At 36.4% G+C, this 15,706-nt stretch overlaps 1 protein-coding gene across 3 annotated transcripts in view; it reads right to left on the reverse strand.

Moving 5' to 3' along the window:
• Positions 1–15,706, reverse strand: part of DEUP1 (deuterosome assembly protein 1) — a 78,876-nt gene that overhangs the window by 10,971 nt on the left and 52,199 nt on the right. For all 3 annotated transcript variants that reach the window (XM_070426900.1, XM_070426899.1, XM_070426898.1), the window contains 4 exons: positions 15,162–15,359; positions 13,106–13,192; positions 6,653–6,676; positions 3,121–3,317 (listed from right to left, as the gene is read on the reverse strand). In XM_070426900.1, coding sequence (XP_070283001.1) covers positions 3,121–3,317; positions 6,653–6,676; positions 13,106–13,192; positions 15,162–15,359 — 506 coding nt within the window. The remainder of the gene's footprint in view (positions 1–3,120; positions 3,318–6,652; positions 6,677–13,105; positions 13,193–15,161; positions 15,360–15,706) is intronic.

The raw sequence follows: 15,706 nt of genomic DNA on the forward strand, positions 1-15,706 counted from the left end.
AGACCATGAAAACATAAAAATCCCCTCAACTTAAAATTATTTTCTTTTACTATTAATTGAGTCTCCCCACAGGTATTGATGAACCATTTTCAAAGCTTTCCTATTTTAATTTCACACAGTTCAAAAAAAATGTACATCATTTTTCCCTGTTCTCATCCAAAGACCATCTATATAGACTTGTTTCTTATTATGCAAACATTTTCAAAGCTATGCAAACAAACAGCAATAAAAGTTAAGTGAGGCATCTGTAAATTAGTCCATAAAAACAAACACAACATGTGTCCCATTTTTACTTATCTTGAAGTACATCTTTTTTAAAATTCATTCTCCCAAACCATAATTACCATGGAAACAAAACAACAAATGAAGCTGAAATAACATGGTTTATGATGTGCACAATCAGATAAAACATCCCACAGTCAAACAGAATTATAACAATTGCATAGTACATCTGCATAGAACCTTCAGCTGCACCATTGGACTGAGGCCACCATTTATACTTCAAAGCACAGTGGCAAAAGTGAGATAATTATAGAAGTGATTCAAGAAATCTCTCTCTGTAATCTCAATTATACAGAGATTTCTGGGAAAGTATTATTTGTCCTAAATTATCTAAATAATTACCTCAATTATCCATTTTCCTTTGGATGCAGAGATACAGTTTGATGGTGTTAATGACTAAAATTGATATAGGAACATTCTTTTTATTGTAAGATCAATGAAATGCAGAGATTGAAAGGAAAGATTACATTATGAAGTAAAGTGCTTTTGCTTTAAATCATCTTTATAACTGACACGTTCTTCTTCTAGAATCCAGCTATTCAAATACTTCATAAAACCACCTGGCATAAAATGCTAAGTAGATCAATGTAATAGCCATCTTAAAAATTATTTCCATTATTGTCTCCACTGGCCCTCTTTAAGGCCTCTGCCTGCGGTTGCCAGGAGGGCAGGATCTGATCGCTCTGTTGGGGAAAACTGGACCTGCTTGAGAGTTGGAGAGTTGAGTCAACTCGTGGTACAGTTTTCAGAGCTGTCTGACTGCTCATCCAATCCTGGCCCTGCATCAGTGTTCCCCAGGCTACAGGATAATGTGCCCAGCATGGGGCAGGAGCCCTGCACAGCTATGCTGATTACCTGCTTCCCTCCTCACCTGCTAGCACTCCACACAATGCTCCCTATTCTATGGACTCCTCATTATTTCCTGGCCTAGAATGGCTCAGCCTGCTATGTTTTGCTTTTATGAGTAACACCATGGCACAGAATTTTCTCACCTTGCTTTGCTTCTAAATGACTGTTTCTTGACAAGGGATCCTGTGAGAGTGGTTATGACAAACCTGATTATATGGGTTTTTAGTTTTAGAAACTTTTATTAACTAGACTTGAAGCTATTTGAATGGCTAATGTTTGTTGGTTACTAAAATTTTTCCAGTACATAATTTCACTTGTAAGCATATATATATATATATCTTAGAGATAAAACTCCACTTATTACAAAATTGACTTGCCATTAAAACTAGTTATATATTAATAGCTCTGGATACCACCCACGACTCCAAATTAGCTTATAAATTATTCTAAGCTTCAAACTCTAACTTAAAAAATTTTTTTAAAAAAATATTCAATACATCCTCACCCAATTAAATTACATTTTATTTATAAATGTTTTTAAAGTGCCAAATTACTGTGTTATTGAAAAGAAATTCCTTTGGGATATCATAAAATGCTTCACGTTTTAAGTGGATGAGCATGAAAAACGTATCACTTCTAATAGGGGTGAAAAGCAACAACAAAACCTGAGCTGCCTGAATACATTGAAGTTTATTTTCATACTGAATCATACAAATCTTTTTTAGTTAAAAGCAGGAAGTGGCTAAAAATTAGAGTACAGGCTTTAACATTTTGTGGAACATTATCTTCCTATATTTTTACCTAAAAGCCTCTTCCTTTCACAACTAGTTTAATAAGACCTTTTGCATCAGCCATTGATATGTCAATATAATATGAATTTTTGGATTTTTTATATGTCTAACAAATTGATATATAGCTTTTACTCTTTGACTTGGCTGAGCTGTGCTGTGAGGAAGAGAAAGAATACTTCATGTTTCACTTGCTAACTGTAATGGGTATGTGCTGTACAGTTCTCCACTGGTGAGTTCAGTGTCCTTGTATCTCAACAACTCTCCCCACAGTGCCTGTTACATGGCGATAATTTATTTGGAACATTTGAAATGCTGTTTCTGTTAAAAACCAGGTCACTGGAGAACACTGAAATCAGACAAGGCATTAAAACAAATTTAATGAAACTCGCAGCAAACGAGAATGGCAGGACGCAGGCTTTGCAGCAGGCACGCTAGTCCACACTGCTTATTAAATCATTTCCTGCTGAGCCCTTTACCTCTTAGGCTGCTTTCTACGTCCCCTACTGCCTTGTTTTTGTCAGGACCTTCCGCACATTCTGTACCGCTTGACAAAGAGAAAAAAGGGGCAATCCAAACAATAGAAAACTTTAAAAAATAATACAAGGCAGAGGACCTGCCTTCTTGTTTAACTAACAACACCTGGTACCTTCATCTAAGGTTTTCGAAGTTTTTTCCAATGAACAAGGTTAGGAAACAATGTCTGCACCTAATGGTGCTCAAACATACCTAGGGGGACCCTTTACAGCATCTCCAGGGGCCTGCTGTTCTCTCACAGGGAGAAAGCTATAGACATGGGTCATGATGAGACCCATGGAAAAATGAGTCCACAGATTAGGGAAGCACTTTGCAAAGGGTTTACTCTGTATTAGAGACTAGATTCTTCCCCCCAAAGCAAGATGTGCCCGTGTGAACTGGCCACCATAACTGAAAATCAGTCCTGTCTTGGCGGGGAGGCGTGCCAGGTTCAGCTTTGTAACCAAATTACGGTAGCAGTCTACCCATTTCACTGTTATATTTTGAAAGCTTTTGACAACACAGAATTTCATATAAAACAATGTACCTACACTATTGTTTTATCACTATAAAATAAGATTTAAAATGAAGAGGAAGTGTGCAAAGTTATAATTTGAATTGTTTAAAGATAAATTTCAATGCCATGTTCGTGCATTCATACCCTTATATAATGGAGCCAGCATACCTATATTCATTTTTTTCTATTTTTATTTGGTTTTGATAGGCATACTGCACCGGTTCTTCGTAGGTGCTGTGGTTAGCCCACATTGGTTTTCCACTGGCATGAAGTTTTGCAAGATCACTCCGGAGCCTTTCATTTTCATACTCCAGTTTGTTAATGGACGTGTACCTTGAATGTTCCCTGTTAACGCAGTCCATGCTCTAAGAAGAAAAGAAACCATCACTGAAGAAAGTGTTCCTCGTAAGTGATGCACATTTTCTGTGCGTTTGGAAAGACCCTTTTGAGTCGAGTGATGTGGCTCTATTCTGTGTCCCTCCTAAATGCCGTTTCCCACCCTCACCTCCTCATGACACAGATACACAGTGACAGCTGCCGCTGAACACATTGCAATAAAAGCAACACGTACACTATGGCCCATGTTCCAGTAGAGAAAAAGGCTCACTCACGCACCGTATTCTCTGTCTCTAGAACAAGTTGGCTAGATTTAAGGGTTTTGTGTTTATAGGGTGTTGATTAATAATGAACATTAGCAGTAATGTTCCATTATTTATTGACACATAGGTTCAATTTGAAATTTTTTTCTGATTAAAGTAACACATGTCAGAGAAAATCCTATATTGGTTTCCCACTGTTGGGTGATACAACAGGTTATATACTAAATCCATACAGACTGGGGTCTGATTCTGGACCACTCTACACCCTTCATCTAACAGTTGAGATTGTGCAGTACCATACATTATTGAGCAATGTAGTTACATGATCAAGTTTTACTAACTGTTATGGGCAACACAATTTTAATATGTCTTCAGAAGAGAATAGGAAACATATTTAAATCACAACATGAGAGGTTTAGAGCAAGAAAAAAAAAAGATTTCTGATGTTGTTTGAATTAAATGCTGTAAGAAGTTTCCTAGCCAGGGACTAAACTTTTCTTCTCCCAAAGTTTTAAAAATCATTATATTTTTTCACATAAACATGCTTTAAATGACTCTACATTGTCCTTTCTGGTCCTGTGATTTGAATATCTGTAAATTGTGCAGTTGCTAATTAAACAAGAGTTCTCTACTGTTGGAGTATTTTAGCATAAAAAACGTACCGTGTATGAGACATCTGTTCTGACGCTCCAAATTCCTATGGTTAAACGCCTATAAGACTATAGATGAGTAGTATGGCTTAGAACTTTCATTTAGAAGTTTCTAAATTTAGGCTTTCGGTGCATTTTGTGGCATGACACCTTAGGTATTAAAATCAGTACATATTAGATATTCAAAATGTTTACCTACTTGTTTTGGTTTTTGTTTCAAAGGATAAGCCTTCCTACTACATTTTCTGTTTACTACCTAATGGATGCAGTGGTTCTCAACCTTCCTAATGCTGCGACCCTTTAATACAGTTCCTCATGTTGTGGTGACCCCCAATTTCATTGTTACAAATTGAACAGAATTAAAGCATAGTGATTCATCACAAAAACAATATGTAATTATATATGTGTTTTCCGATGGTCTTAGGCGACCCCTGTGAAAGGGTCATTCGACCCCCAAAGGGGTTGCGACCCACAGGTTGAGAACTGCTGGTTTAGAGCATCTTATAAATATGCATAAAGATCTCACTTTTAAATGAAAGGAAACACTCCTGAGGGCAAACTTCCCCAAAACAATACAGAAAGGGAATATGCTTACATGGCTTTTGGCTACGGTGCCCTTTGCCCTTTGGGAAGGAAGGGTTATCAGAGATATTTCTCTGATTGTTAAGCCCTTGCCTGAAGTATGTCTCCACAGAGCTACATCAGTGCAGATAAGAGAGTCATGTGAGTCTGCTTTAAGAGAGAAAGGGTTGTGTGTTCTAAAATTAGAGTAAATTTGTGATAAATATAAAGGAGGCAGAGTCCTATATAATGTTGCAATTCACAAGGGAAATATTCATCTGAGCAGATCTGGTTGGAAGAGGTCATGGAAAAGATTCAGAATGTTGCTCCTAAAAAGATAGCTACTATTCAAAATGTATAATCCTTCATGCTCTGCTGCTCAATTATAATTTCTTCAAGCGTTTTCTTATTAAATTAGATTTTATCTGTGACTCCTTTTGGCCCAGTGTTAAGCTAATTAAGGATAATAATAATGATTTATTAAAAAGCCCACAATTTCTAAATGTACCATATTTAAACAAGTGTTGTGAGCATGGCCTGGAAGAACTACACAGCTAATGCATTGACATGATTTATATTTAAAAGCATATTCTGACCTGGCCAGTATGGGTCAGAAGTTACAGCATTAATTCGTGGGTCTTGGGTTCGATTCCTGTTCAAGGGTGCATACCTAGGTTGCAGGTTCTATCCCAGCCCCAGTTGGGGCATGTGCAGGGGGCGACCAATCGATGTGTCTCTCTCACATGGATGTTTGTCTCTCTCTCTCTCTCTCTCTTTCTCCCTCCCTCCCCCCTTCCCTCCTGCCTCTCCTCCCTCCTCCCCTTCCCGTTCACCCCTCTCTTTCACTCTTTCTAAAAGCCAATAGAAAAATATACTCAGGTGAGGATTAACAAAAAAGTAAAATAAATAAAAACATATTCCATTTCCCTTGACAACAATGGTTTTTGACCTCTCTCATTTCATGTTTTTCTTAAATACTTCTCTGGCAATTTCAGGAATATATCCTTCACTAGATGGTTATCATGTGAAAATAGGCATTGCTTAAATTCTACCTCTGTATTTCTGATGGCTTGTTTTATAAGCCCCTTATCTCAATTTCTTTTTTCTTCAAAAATTTAGTATTCTACAGTTTTAATCCATTTCTTTATTCTTGAAATGGCGAAACCCCTGGTGCCTACACACTCTCATTAGGCCAGTTGAATTAACGAGGTGTCTGAATAATAGTATTTTGTATGCGCACTTATTTTAAATTCTTATATGTTCAAAAATAGCAGTTAGGCTAATAAGGAATTTATACAGAACTGGCTTTAGTCATATTTTATGGTTAGTATGCTGGCTTTTTCAGGCTGTTTTAGGTACTTCTGAGGGTTCTTATTTGTTATGCTATTATTTTATTTATAAAATTTTATGGGTAGTGAAAAGCAAGTTAGTCTTAAAAATTACCCTATATTTTGAGTCCTGATTAAATCTGGTTTTATGACACTTTCTTGAAAAGAGAGAAACTTTAATAAGTATAAGTACAGGTCAAGTAAATATGGAATCACAGACATTACCATGATAGACTTGATTCTTTGTTAGCCGCCCTGGAGCCGAATAAAGCTAAACACCTCCCTTTTCTCCATGCAGTTAAGTTTTTGCACAAATTCCCAAGCATCTCACTGAGGCCTGAGGAAAACCTGCAGACCGGGTGGTCCATCCATCAGCCCAGCCTCCAGAGGAGAGGGGCTGCCCGGCCCCAGCATGCACCGGGCAGTGCTGGCGCAGGCCTGCTGTTCCTGTCACCGTGAGTGCCTTTCTACAGTCCTTTTCCTGAGTGTAAATTAGCAGGGACCTTCACAGTCAGTCGAGCAGGAAAGCTCCCAAAGCTCCAGCTATTTAGAAGTAACTTACCTTAATATCAGTAACTTCACTTGTCTAGAAAGGAAAAAAAAACTATTTTAATATTATCCAAATACCACATATTTTAAAAGACATAAAAATGATGATGTACATATTTTTTTTTCTTGTCTGATGTAAAATTTCAGCACCAATGATTTAATTCTGCATTTACTTGTTCATTTCAGTTATTTCAGAAGATATTAACTAATAATATAACAGTGGAATGAATTTAACATATAACAGATAGGAGTTTTCTTCATGACATCTTTAAACTGAGTGCTAAATAAGTGACATAATAGATTGTAAACTCTCAAAGAGCAAAGAATTCTACTAAACTCTTTTTTTAAAAATTTAATAGACACTTGAGATTTTCCTCTTTGGGGAGTGGCTTGACTATTTCAGTTATCAGAGTCAATTCTAAATCTTCACATACAAAGAATAGGGAGCAGGTATAAAATCAACTTCTTTTATGAATTATAGTCATACATAAAGTATATACAACTAACTACTATTTTAATAAGTATCACACTGAGGGCCATACATCCATGGTATTTCATTTTATGATATCCAATTAACCAATCTTTAAACAAATTTATATTGTATATGTATGTGCTAAGGGCTACAGAGGTAATTAAATATGAAAAAGAGACCTTCCATTCATGGAGAATACAATAAAAAATTGAGTAGTTTAAACTAACATGTATGAAAAAATAGTGAATGATATAAAGTATAATTGTGAGTTAAATTATGTTGCACCAAGTAGGAACTCAAATGCTTTTTAATCAAGGAATAGCAACAACTATTTGGACTGAGATCACGTAGGAAGTGAGATAAAATGAGGCTCTTCTAATCTCTTTAATTATATTAGCAATGGTTTCCATGGTAATTTATTCATGCTTCTTAGATTACAGGTGAGATTCATAAATCCACAAATATTTATTGAGCCCTAATCTATATCAAACCCTCTATGAAGAAAAAGTATTAAATATAATCCACTTCATTTCTAAAGAATTCTATGGCTGAAGAGCCAAAAATACATATAAATAGAAATTTTTTTTTAAAAAAGATAATTCAAAATATTTTACAGCTAAGAGTGCTAAAGAAAGCCAAAGAAAGGAGAAATAAATGGAGCCTAGACTGGTAGGAGACAAATACATGGAAGAGTTAAAATTTAATCTAGGTTTATAAATCCAAAAGCTATTACTTTAAAATACTAATAAAACAAATAATCCCATTGTGTGTCAGATTTAAGAAAACAGAGGGAGAGACCTAAATTGTACAAGCTGAGGAATAAGAAAGGAACATAAACACAGAATGTAGAAGAGATGAAAAGAATTGTAGGATATTATTACCTTTGATAATAAGGAAACAAATTGGAATGGATAAAGATTTCCTGGAAAAATACAAATTTCAAACAAGAAAAAAACAAGATAAAAAAAACCTAAGGAGAAGGGAAAATTGAATACACCAAGTATCTTAAAAGAGAATGGAAAAATGATTGAAGATTTACTGCATTGAAACTTCAATGTCCAGATGGTTTCACAGCTAAATTCTTTCTAACTTTTAAAGAACTGATATTTCTAATATTACTTAAACTCTTTTAGTCCACTCATGAAGATGGAAAGCTCCCAATTTATATTATAAAGCCCACATAATGTTAAAACAAGTAGAACAAAAGAGAACTATATACAAATATCATTTATACATACAGATCTTAATTTCTAAATAAAATATTACCACATAGAATCCAGGAATACATGAAAATTGTTCAAGTATAGCTTTTAAGGGTTGTATTTTGTCAACCCCTCGTACCTCAGAATGTGACCTTATTTGGAAATAGGATCTTTACAGAGCTAATCAAGTGAAAATGATGTCATTAGGATAAGCCCTAATCCAATATGACAGGTGTTCTATAAAAAAGGCAAATTTGGATACAGAGAAGGACATGCTAGGAGGGAAAATACAAAGACATGGAAACAGGACAGCCATGTGAAGACAGCTGACTGGAGAGATGCATTTGTAAGCCAAGGATTGCCAACGATTGCTGGCAAATCACTAGAAGCTATAGCCAGGCCAGCAAAACCCTCCCCTCTAGGTTTCAGAGGGAGCATGGTCCTGTGGACCCCTTTGGAGTTCTAGCTTCCAGAACTGTACAGTAAGTGTGAAGCACCCAGTTTGTGGTACTTTGTTACGGCATCCCGAGCCACTGAATCCAATGACCAACAACGTTTACTCCAGGAATGCAGAGGTGGATCAATATTAGGAAATACCTGCCAACCATAGTCTGTGACATATCAACAAATTAATGAACAAAAACCACATCTATACTAATAATAGAGGAATATGCAAAATGTCCAGGACATTGTCACAGTAACAGTAATGACCAGCAGGCAGCAGGCAGGGGCAACAAAGCCGGCAGGGGGGTTAGTGAGGGATGACCAAACAGCTAAACAGCAGGCTGCGTGAGGCAACCAGGCCGGCAGAGGAGTTAGTGAGGGACGATCAAACGACTGAACAGCTACATGGGGCGACTAGGCCGGCAGGGGGAATAGTTGGGGGTGACCAGGCCAGCGGAGGGGGCAATTAGGGGCGATCAGGCCAGCAGGCAGAGGTGGTTAAGGGTGATCAGGCTGGCAGGGGAGGCAATTAGGGGTGATCAGGCAGGCAGGCAGGTGAGCAGGTAGAAGCCAACGGTCCCAGATTGTGAGAGGGATGTCTGACTGCCGGTTTAGGCCAGGATCGGGCCTAAACCAGCAGTCGGACATCCCCCGAGGGGTCCCAGATTGAAGAGGGTGCAGGCTGGGCTGAGGGGGACCCCCCCCCCCCCATGCACGAATTTTGTGCACCGGGCCTCTAGTGATGTCATATATACTGAAGAGGCATTTAATAAAAACTAGCAGCAAATCTTAACTCTAAGTTAAGGATAGAAAGATATAATAAGAATCATAAATCAAGAACAAATATTATCTTAAACAGAAAACACTAAAACAATTTCATCTAAAATCAGGAATTAGACTAATTTGTCAGTAATCACTATTATTATTATTTAAAAAAATATTTTTATTGATTTCAGAGAGGAAGGGAGCGGGAGAGAGAGAGAAATATCAATGATAAGAATCATTGATTGGTTGCCTCCTGCACGTCCCACACTGGGGATTGAGCCCGCAACTCAGGCATGTGCCCTGACTGGGAATCAAACCATGACCTCCTGGTTCAACCACTGAGCCATGTCGTCTGGGCAGTAATCACTATTATTTAATATTAATTTGCAATATGACAAAAATAATTGATGTGAACAATAGAAAAGAGATAAAACTTTTGTTGATACAATTGTATATATCTTAAAAAACAAGAATCTCAAGGAAAATGCCTACTAGAACTAACAGATAATTTGGCTTTTTATTTTTTCTATATTAGCAATAAGTTCTTATGTGTGGAAAAAAAATGTTGCACTTACAACAGTGACAAGATTTATAAAATAGTGAGAAATAAATTTAAAATAAAGGCACAGAACCTATACAAAGAAAACTATAACATCTCATTGAAGAGCATAAAATAAGAAATGAAAAAATGGAAAGCCATGTCATATTCTTGGATGGGAAAATATACTATCCTAAAAATACCAGTTCTTTCAACATTCATATATAAACTTAATTCCAAACAGAATTTAACAGGAAATTACCAGGAGAAACTAGATAAATTGAACTTCACTTTGATATAAAAATTTAAATTGGGTTTCTGTTTTCTGTCACATGCAAAATTACAATTCAAATGGATTAAAGACTTAGATGAAAAATGTAGATACTGTGTAGTCAGTGGAAGAACCTTGTTATTCAAGGAAGGAAATTCAGAAGTTACAAACAAAAAGATAGACATGTGTGACAAAAGTTTAAAACTTTTTGTATGGAAAAAGGATTTGTTAAAAAAAAACTTACAAAAATACATTTTAAAAAGTGCTACTATAAGTTGACAAGAAAAAGACAGCCCAACAGAAAAATGAGCAAAGACTATAATTAATTTACAGTACATTGCCAAACAAATATAAAAAAATATGCATACTGTAGTTAGGGAAATGCAAATTAAAGTTCTATTGAGAAATCACTTTACACCAATCAGACTGACAAAAATTTAAAAGAGCTATAACACATACTGATGGCAAGGATGAAAGAAAAAGGTAAAAATATGATTTGACAACAAATGTTTTTTTAAAAATATATTTTTATTTATTTCAGAGAGGAAGGAAGAGGGAGAGAGATAGAAACATTAATGATGAGAGAGAATCTTTGATTGGCTGCCTCCTGCATGCCCCCCACTAGGGACTGAGCCCACAACCCAAGGATGTACACTGACCAGAAATGGAACCATGACCTCTTGGTTCATAGGTTGACACTCAACCACTGAGTCACGCCAGCTGGGCAACAAATGTTTTAAAATTAAAACATATACATCCTTTGAATATGCAATTCCATTTTAATGGAGTTATTTCAAGATATATGCATAAGGATGTTTTTTACAGTATTGTTTATTTATGCAAAAACCCAGAAACAGAGTTGAATTAATTATGAATGAATTAATTCTGAAAAATAGTTGAATAAATGTTGACACATTCCCATCATGGGATACTATTAAGCTGTTATACAGAATGACACAGATCTAAACCAGTAAGGATTTGCAAAGGATATTATTGTTGATCGAACAAAAACAAGACACAGAAAAGTATGTATAATGTAATCCAATTTTTAAAAAATGTTAAAAACCCTAAATAAGTATATGTATGTATGTATATATATTTACACACATATATGAATTCATATATATGAAAAAGTACAAAATGATACCTACTGAATAGTTAACATGTGTTATCTGGTAGACGCAGTATGAGGTGGCATAGAGACATGGAAGGAGAAAGGGAGAAGCAAGAAAAAAGACTGCACTAAAAATCATGAGTATATAAATTATGATTCACTTTATTAAAATTATATATTTTACAAATAAGTATGTATTTTTTCCTAAGAAATTAGGAAAAATCAAAAGATATTTTTCTACTGACTTGTAGAGATGTTTATGAAATATAGTCAAAAGGCAGAATAATGTATAGTATACATTTATTTCTGTAAAAGAACACTCGATTCACCCCCTGTATATGTGTGCATGAGCAAAGACAACGCTACAGAATATTACACTGGATCTCTCAGGAGTTGAAACTAGGACTGGGGATAGAAGTAGGAATAATTAACCTCTTCTTTGCTTTATTTCATTTAAAAAAACCAAACACAAAGAAGCAAAGCTAAGCGCCTACAGGAGTCAGAGTGAAGCAGGCTCAGTGGGGGCTGTGAAGACATTTTTTAAAAGAACACAAACCATTTTGTCAAAGAAAAAAACCGACACTCATGGGGGCAGGGTACAATTTAACTTGTTGTGTGTCCAGTGTTTAGAAATAAAAGTCCTGGGTATCACGAAGATTTTATGTAACAGCTAGGGAAACCACATACACTTTACTTTTTATCCACCTATAGTATTCTAATCACAGGACCCATAACAGGGCCCAAAGAGGGGGGTGAGTGCTTCCAGAATGCATCTACTCTCTGATGCTAGAATATGGACTATTTATTATGAGAACAAATACCTACTACAGAAATACAGCACCATGGCTTAAGAAGGGACCGTGGGCAATGCCTAACCCAACTTCTTCATGTCACAACAGGCTTAAGCAATTACCATACTCAGCTCTTATCTTCCCCCTTCCCTGAATAGTAGAAAAATATTTTGTTTCAGAATTTTCCTTTAGAACAAATTAGTGGTAAACAAGTAACAATGATATTTCATTAGTTCAATAAATAAGCGCTATCCTATTTACATATAAAAACCAACCCTCAACTGTTAACAGTTGAATTGAAAGGTACAGAGACTATTTAAGTTGCCTTGTGTAAACCTGTGGAGCCACTGGTTAAAATCACAAGGTCAGTTCTCAATCATTCACTTACTCATCCTTTTTATGCAACCAACATTCCCTGAACACTTACTATACCCCTGATGCTGTGAGGTGATGGTGATACAAACGTTAATAAGACTTGGTCCCTATTCACCGCCCAGTGGGGAAGTGAGAAACTGCAAAACAAGTCAGACCAAAACACAAACCGGTTTGGGATGGAAACTCATTCTGACTGGAATTTCAGGGGCGGCTTCATCAAGGGGGAGTCAGGCCATATAGGACGTAGGATTTCAGAGGCAATAGCAAGATAAAAAGAAAGGAAGTTTGAGGAAATGATCAGAATTGAGCCCAATCCAAGAAAAGAATAAGGGAGAAACCAGACATTTAACTATTTTGGCCTGAAGATAAAAGTAAGTTTAATAGGTGTGCAAGATATTTGCCACCATGCAGGAAGTGCTCAGCGAGTAATGTGAGTAAACACCGACCAACCAAGTCGTCTCTGTTCAATTTACTGAATGATTTCATCATATTACCATGTACCGTCCAGGGTCTAAATCTCCCATCATTCCTTTTAGATGTGTGTTTTCAGTTCTGACAGCTTTGTATTTCATATCTGAGACCTGAAAGGAGATTAGTAGGTAAAAGTGAATGTAAACTTTATAATGAAAGCTCATGATTCAATTACGATTAATTTTACATTGTTAATATGAGTATTTCCTAAGCGGAGTGAAGGGAACACTTCTTCGGCGTGATTATCATAAATCAGGAATTCTCAGTTGGTTCTCCTGTGTTTGGTAGGCCCCACTTTACACTCCTTTTCTGATCAGTGCTAAGCTAAAAATAGTTAACTTACAGTAACGATTCATTTACATGTTTTTTTTCAAGTCTCAAATTCCTTTCCTCACAGCTATTTTCTATTGTATGCAAATTACCACCTGAAAATCACAATTTTAAAAACATCTTTGAATAACTGTCCATTAAATGTCTTCACCACCTGATTAATTTTTACAATATGCAAATATGACTTACATGGCTAATTTTGTTTGTTATGCTATTTCTGCCAACTTTCCTTTTATTTTTTTTTTTCGGGTGGCTACTTCATTTTGTCTCCTAATTTAATTTTTCCTCAGATGTCTTCCTACTTGACAATACTTAGAACACAATATTTACCCTTTTGTTTATCTAGGATTCATTTCTATATAAAACAATTCTTTTAAAAACACTTCTGTAAATTACAAAATATATTCCCCTTGACAAAGCCTAAAAAAATATAAGAATATAATGGTTAAAGTAAAAATTCATAATTCAATGATCCAGATCACTGCTAACATGTGTAAAATATCCCAGGTACAACCAATGCTACTATCGCATCCATGCTTTTTTCCTGCATATTGTACAAATTAATCAGTTTAAGGCTTATAATTGGGCAGAGACTGAATCTTTTTTTGTTTTTATAATATACAGGTTTAAATAGCCTTGCTATTTCTGAAGTGATCCTTAAATGCCTTGAAAGTTATTGAATGGGACTCTCAAATCCTGTAGACTTGGGGGGAAAAAAAAGGCAGATAAATCCTATGCTTGGAATAGCAGATTATCAATTTGATGATGAATAAGGGGTTAAGGGAATTTCAAAATAAATAGGATAGAAGGGAGAGGGAGTGAGGGAAGGCAGGAGGGAGGGAGAATTTGGAAGTTACTTGCAGAGTTTTAACAGCAGAATGTTATAATTGCTGTTCCCCACCCCCCGCCATGAACCATGCTGTACATTGAGTCGATGTTTAGTAAATATAAACTAGTTTTCATGTTTCAACATCCATTTTTTAAAACCTTAAAATAAGTTATATAAAATGGGGGTGAGAAGTATCCAGGAAATACTGAAATAGAGGCTTTTTAGAAAGATAAAAATGTTAATGGAAGGAAACTATAGAAAAAATTCAGAAAGAAATCTTGGACTAGAACATACTGTGGGAGGTGATCAAACTATGGGCCACAGAAAATTTTAGGATGAGATTTAATGAAATTAATGAAATTATCTTGCACTGTCGCTTATTTCCCTGGTTCTTTTTTTTTTTTCTCTCTAGATTTTGGGTGTCATGTTCTCATTTCATTTGCCTCTAGGTATCTTTTGATTTCTTCCTTGATCTCACTGTTAACCCATTCACTTTTATTTAAAAAACATATATTTTATTGTTGGTTTTTTTTTTTTTTTTTTTTTTACAGAGAGGAAGGGAGAGGGATAGAGAGCTAGAAACATCGATGAGAGAGAAACATCCATCAGCTGCCTCCTGCACACTCCCTACTGGGGATGTGCCCGCAACCAAGGTACATGCCCTTGACCGGAATTGAACCTGGGACCCTTGAGTCTGCAGGCTGACGCTCTATCCACTGAGCCAAACCGGTTAGGGCTCCCTGGTTCTTTTTTGATGACACTTTGCATCTCCCACAGGTTTTATGTGACAGAGCATTTCTGTGTTGCTCGTCTCAGAGACAACACCGAGGGATGCAGTGCTTCTATCAGTCAATAATGAGGGCCGCTATCTGCCCTGAGCAAGAGAGGGGCTTGGGCAGGGCTGTCCTCCGCTCCCATACCTGTTGTTTTGCTAACATTTTTTCCTTGATTTCTAGCTCCATCTTTAGCTGTCTCTCCAGAAGGGCAGCTTTCCTCATGATAGTTGCTATAGTGATCTCCTTCTGATGAAGCTCCTCGGTTAGGTCAGAGATCTCGTTCCGCATTCTCTCCTGCTCACAGCTGTGGTGCTCTCCCTCCTGGCAGAGATGGCTCCTTATCTGCAGCAGATAGAGTCCAGGGAACATTAACGAGTCCTGTCATCTGTAAAGCAGCTAAAAGCTTTTACTGGTCGCGTTCTGCCTTCTTACCCTACCTAACAACATAGGCAGGCCCCTCCACCCCCATTTTCTGATCAATGCTAAGTTAAAAACAGATACTTACAATAATGATTCGTTTATGTTTTTCCTTCCAATTTCAAATGTTCATTTCTGACTTCTATTTGCAATTGTGCATAAATCATCACCTACTGCTGACGCCAGTTTGATAGGCAGGTGAAGAAAGTATTATCAGACATTCTCCTCCAGCTCTCATTGGTAGACAAAGAAACGGCACGATGGATGTGCAC

This window comes from Myotis yumanensis, unplaced genomic scaffold, assembly GCF_028538775.1.
Source record: "Myotis yumanensis isolate MYYU_CA2020_CCGP unplaced genomic scaffold, mMyoYum1.0.hap1 SCAF_10, whole genome shotgun sequence".
Classification (NCBI taxonomy): Eukaryota; Metazoa; Chordata; class Mammalia; order Chiroptera; family Vespertilionidae; genus Myotis; species Myotis yumanensis.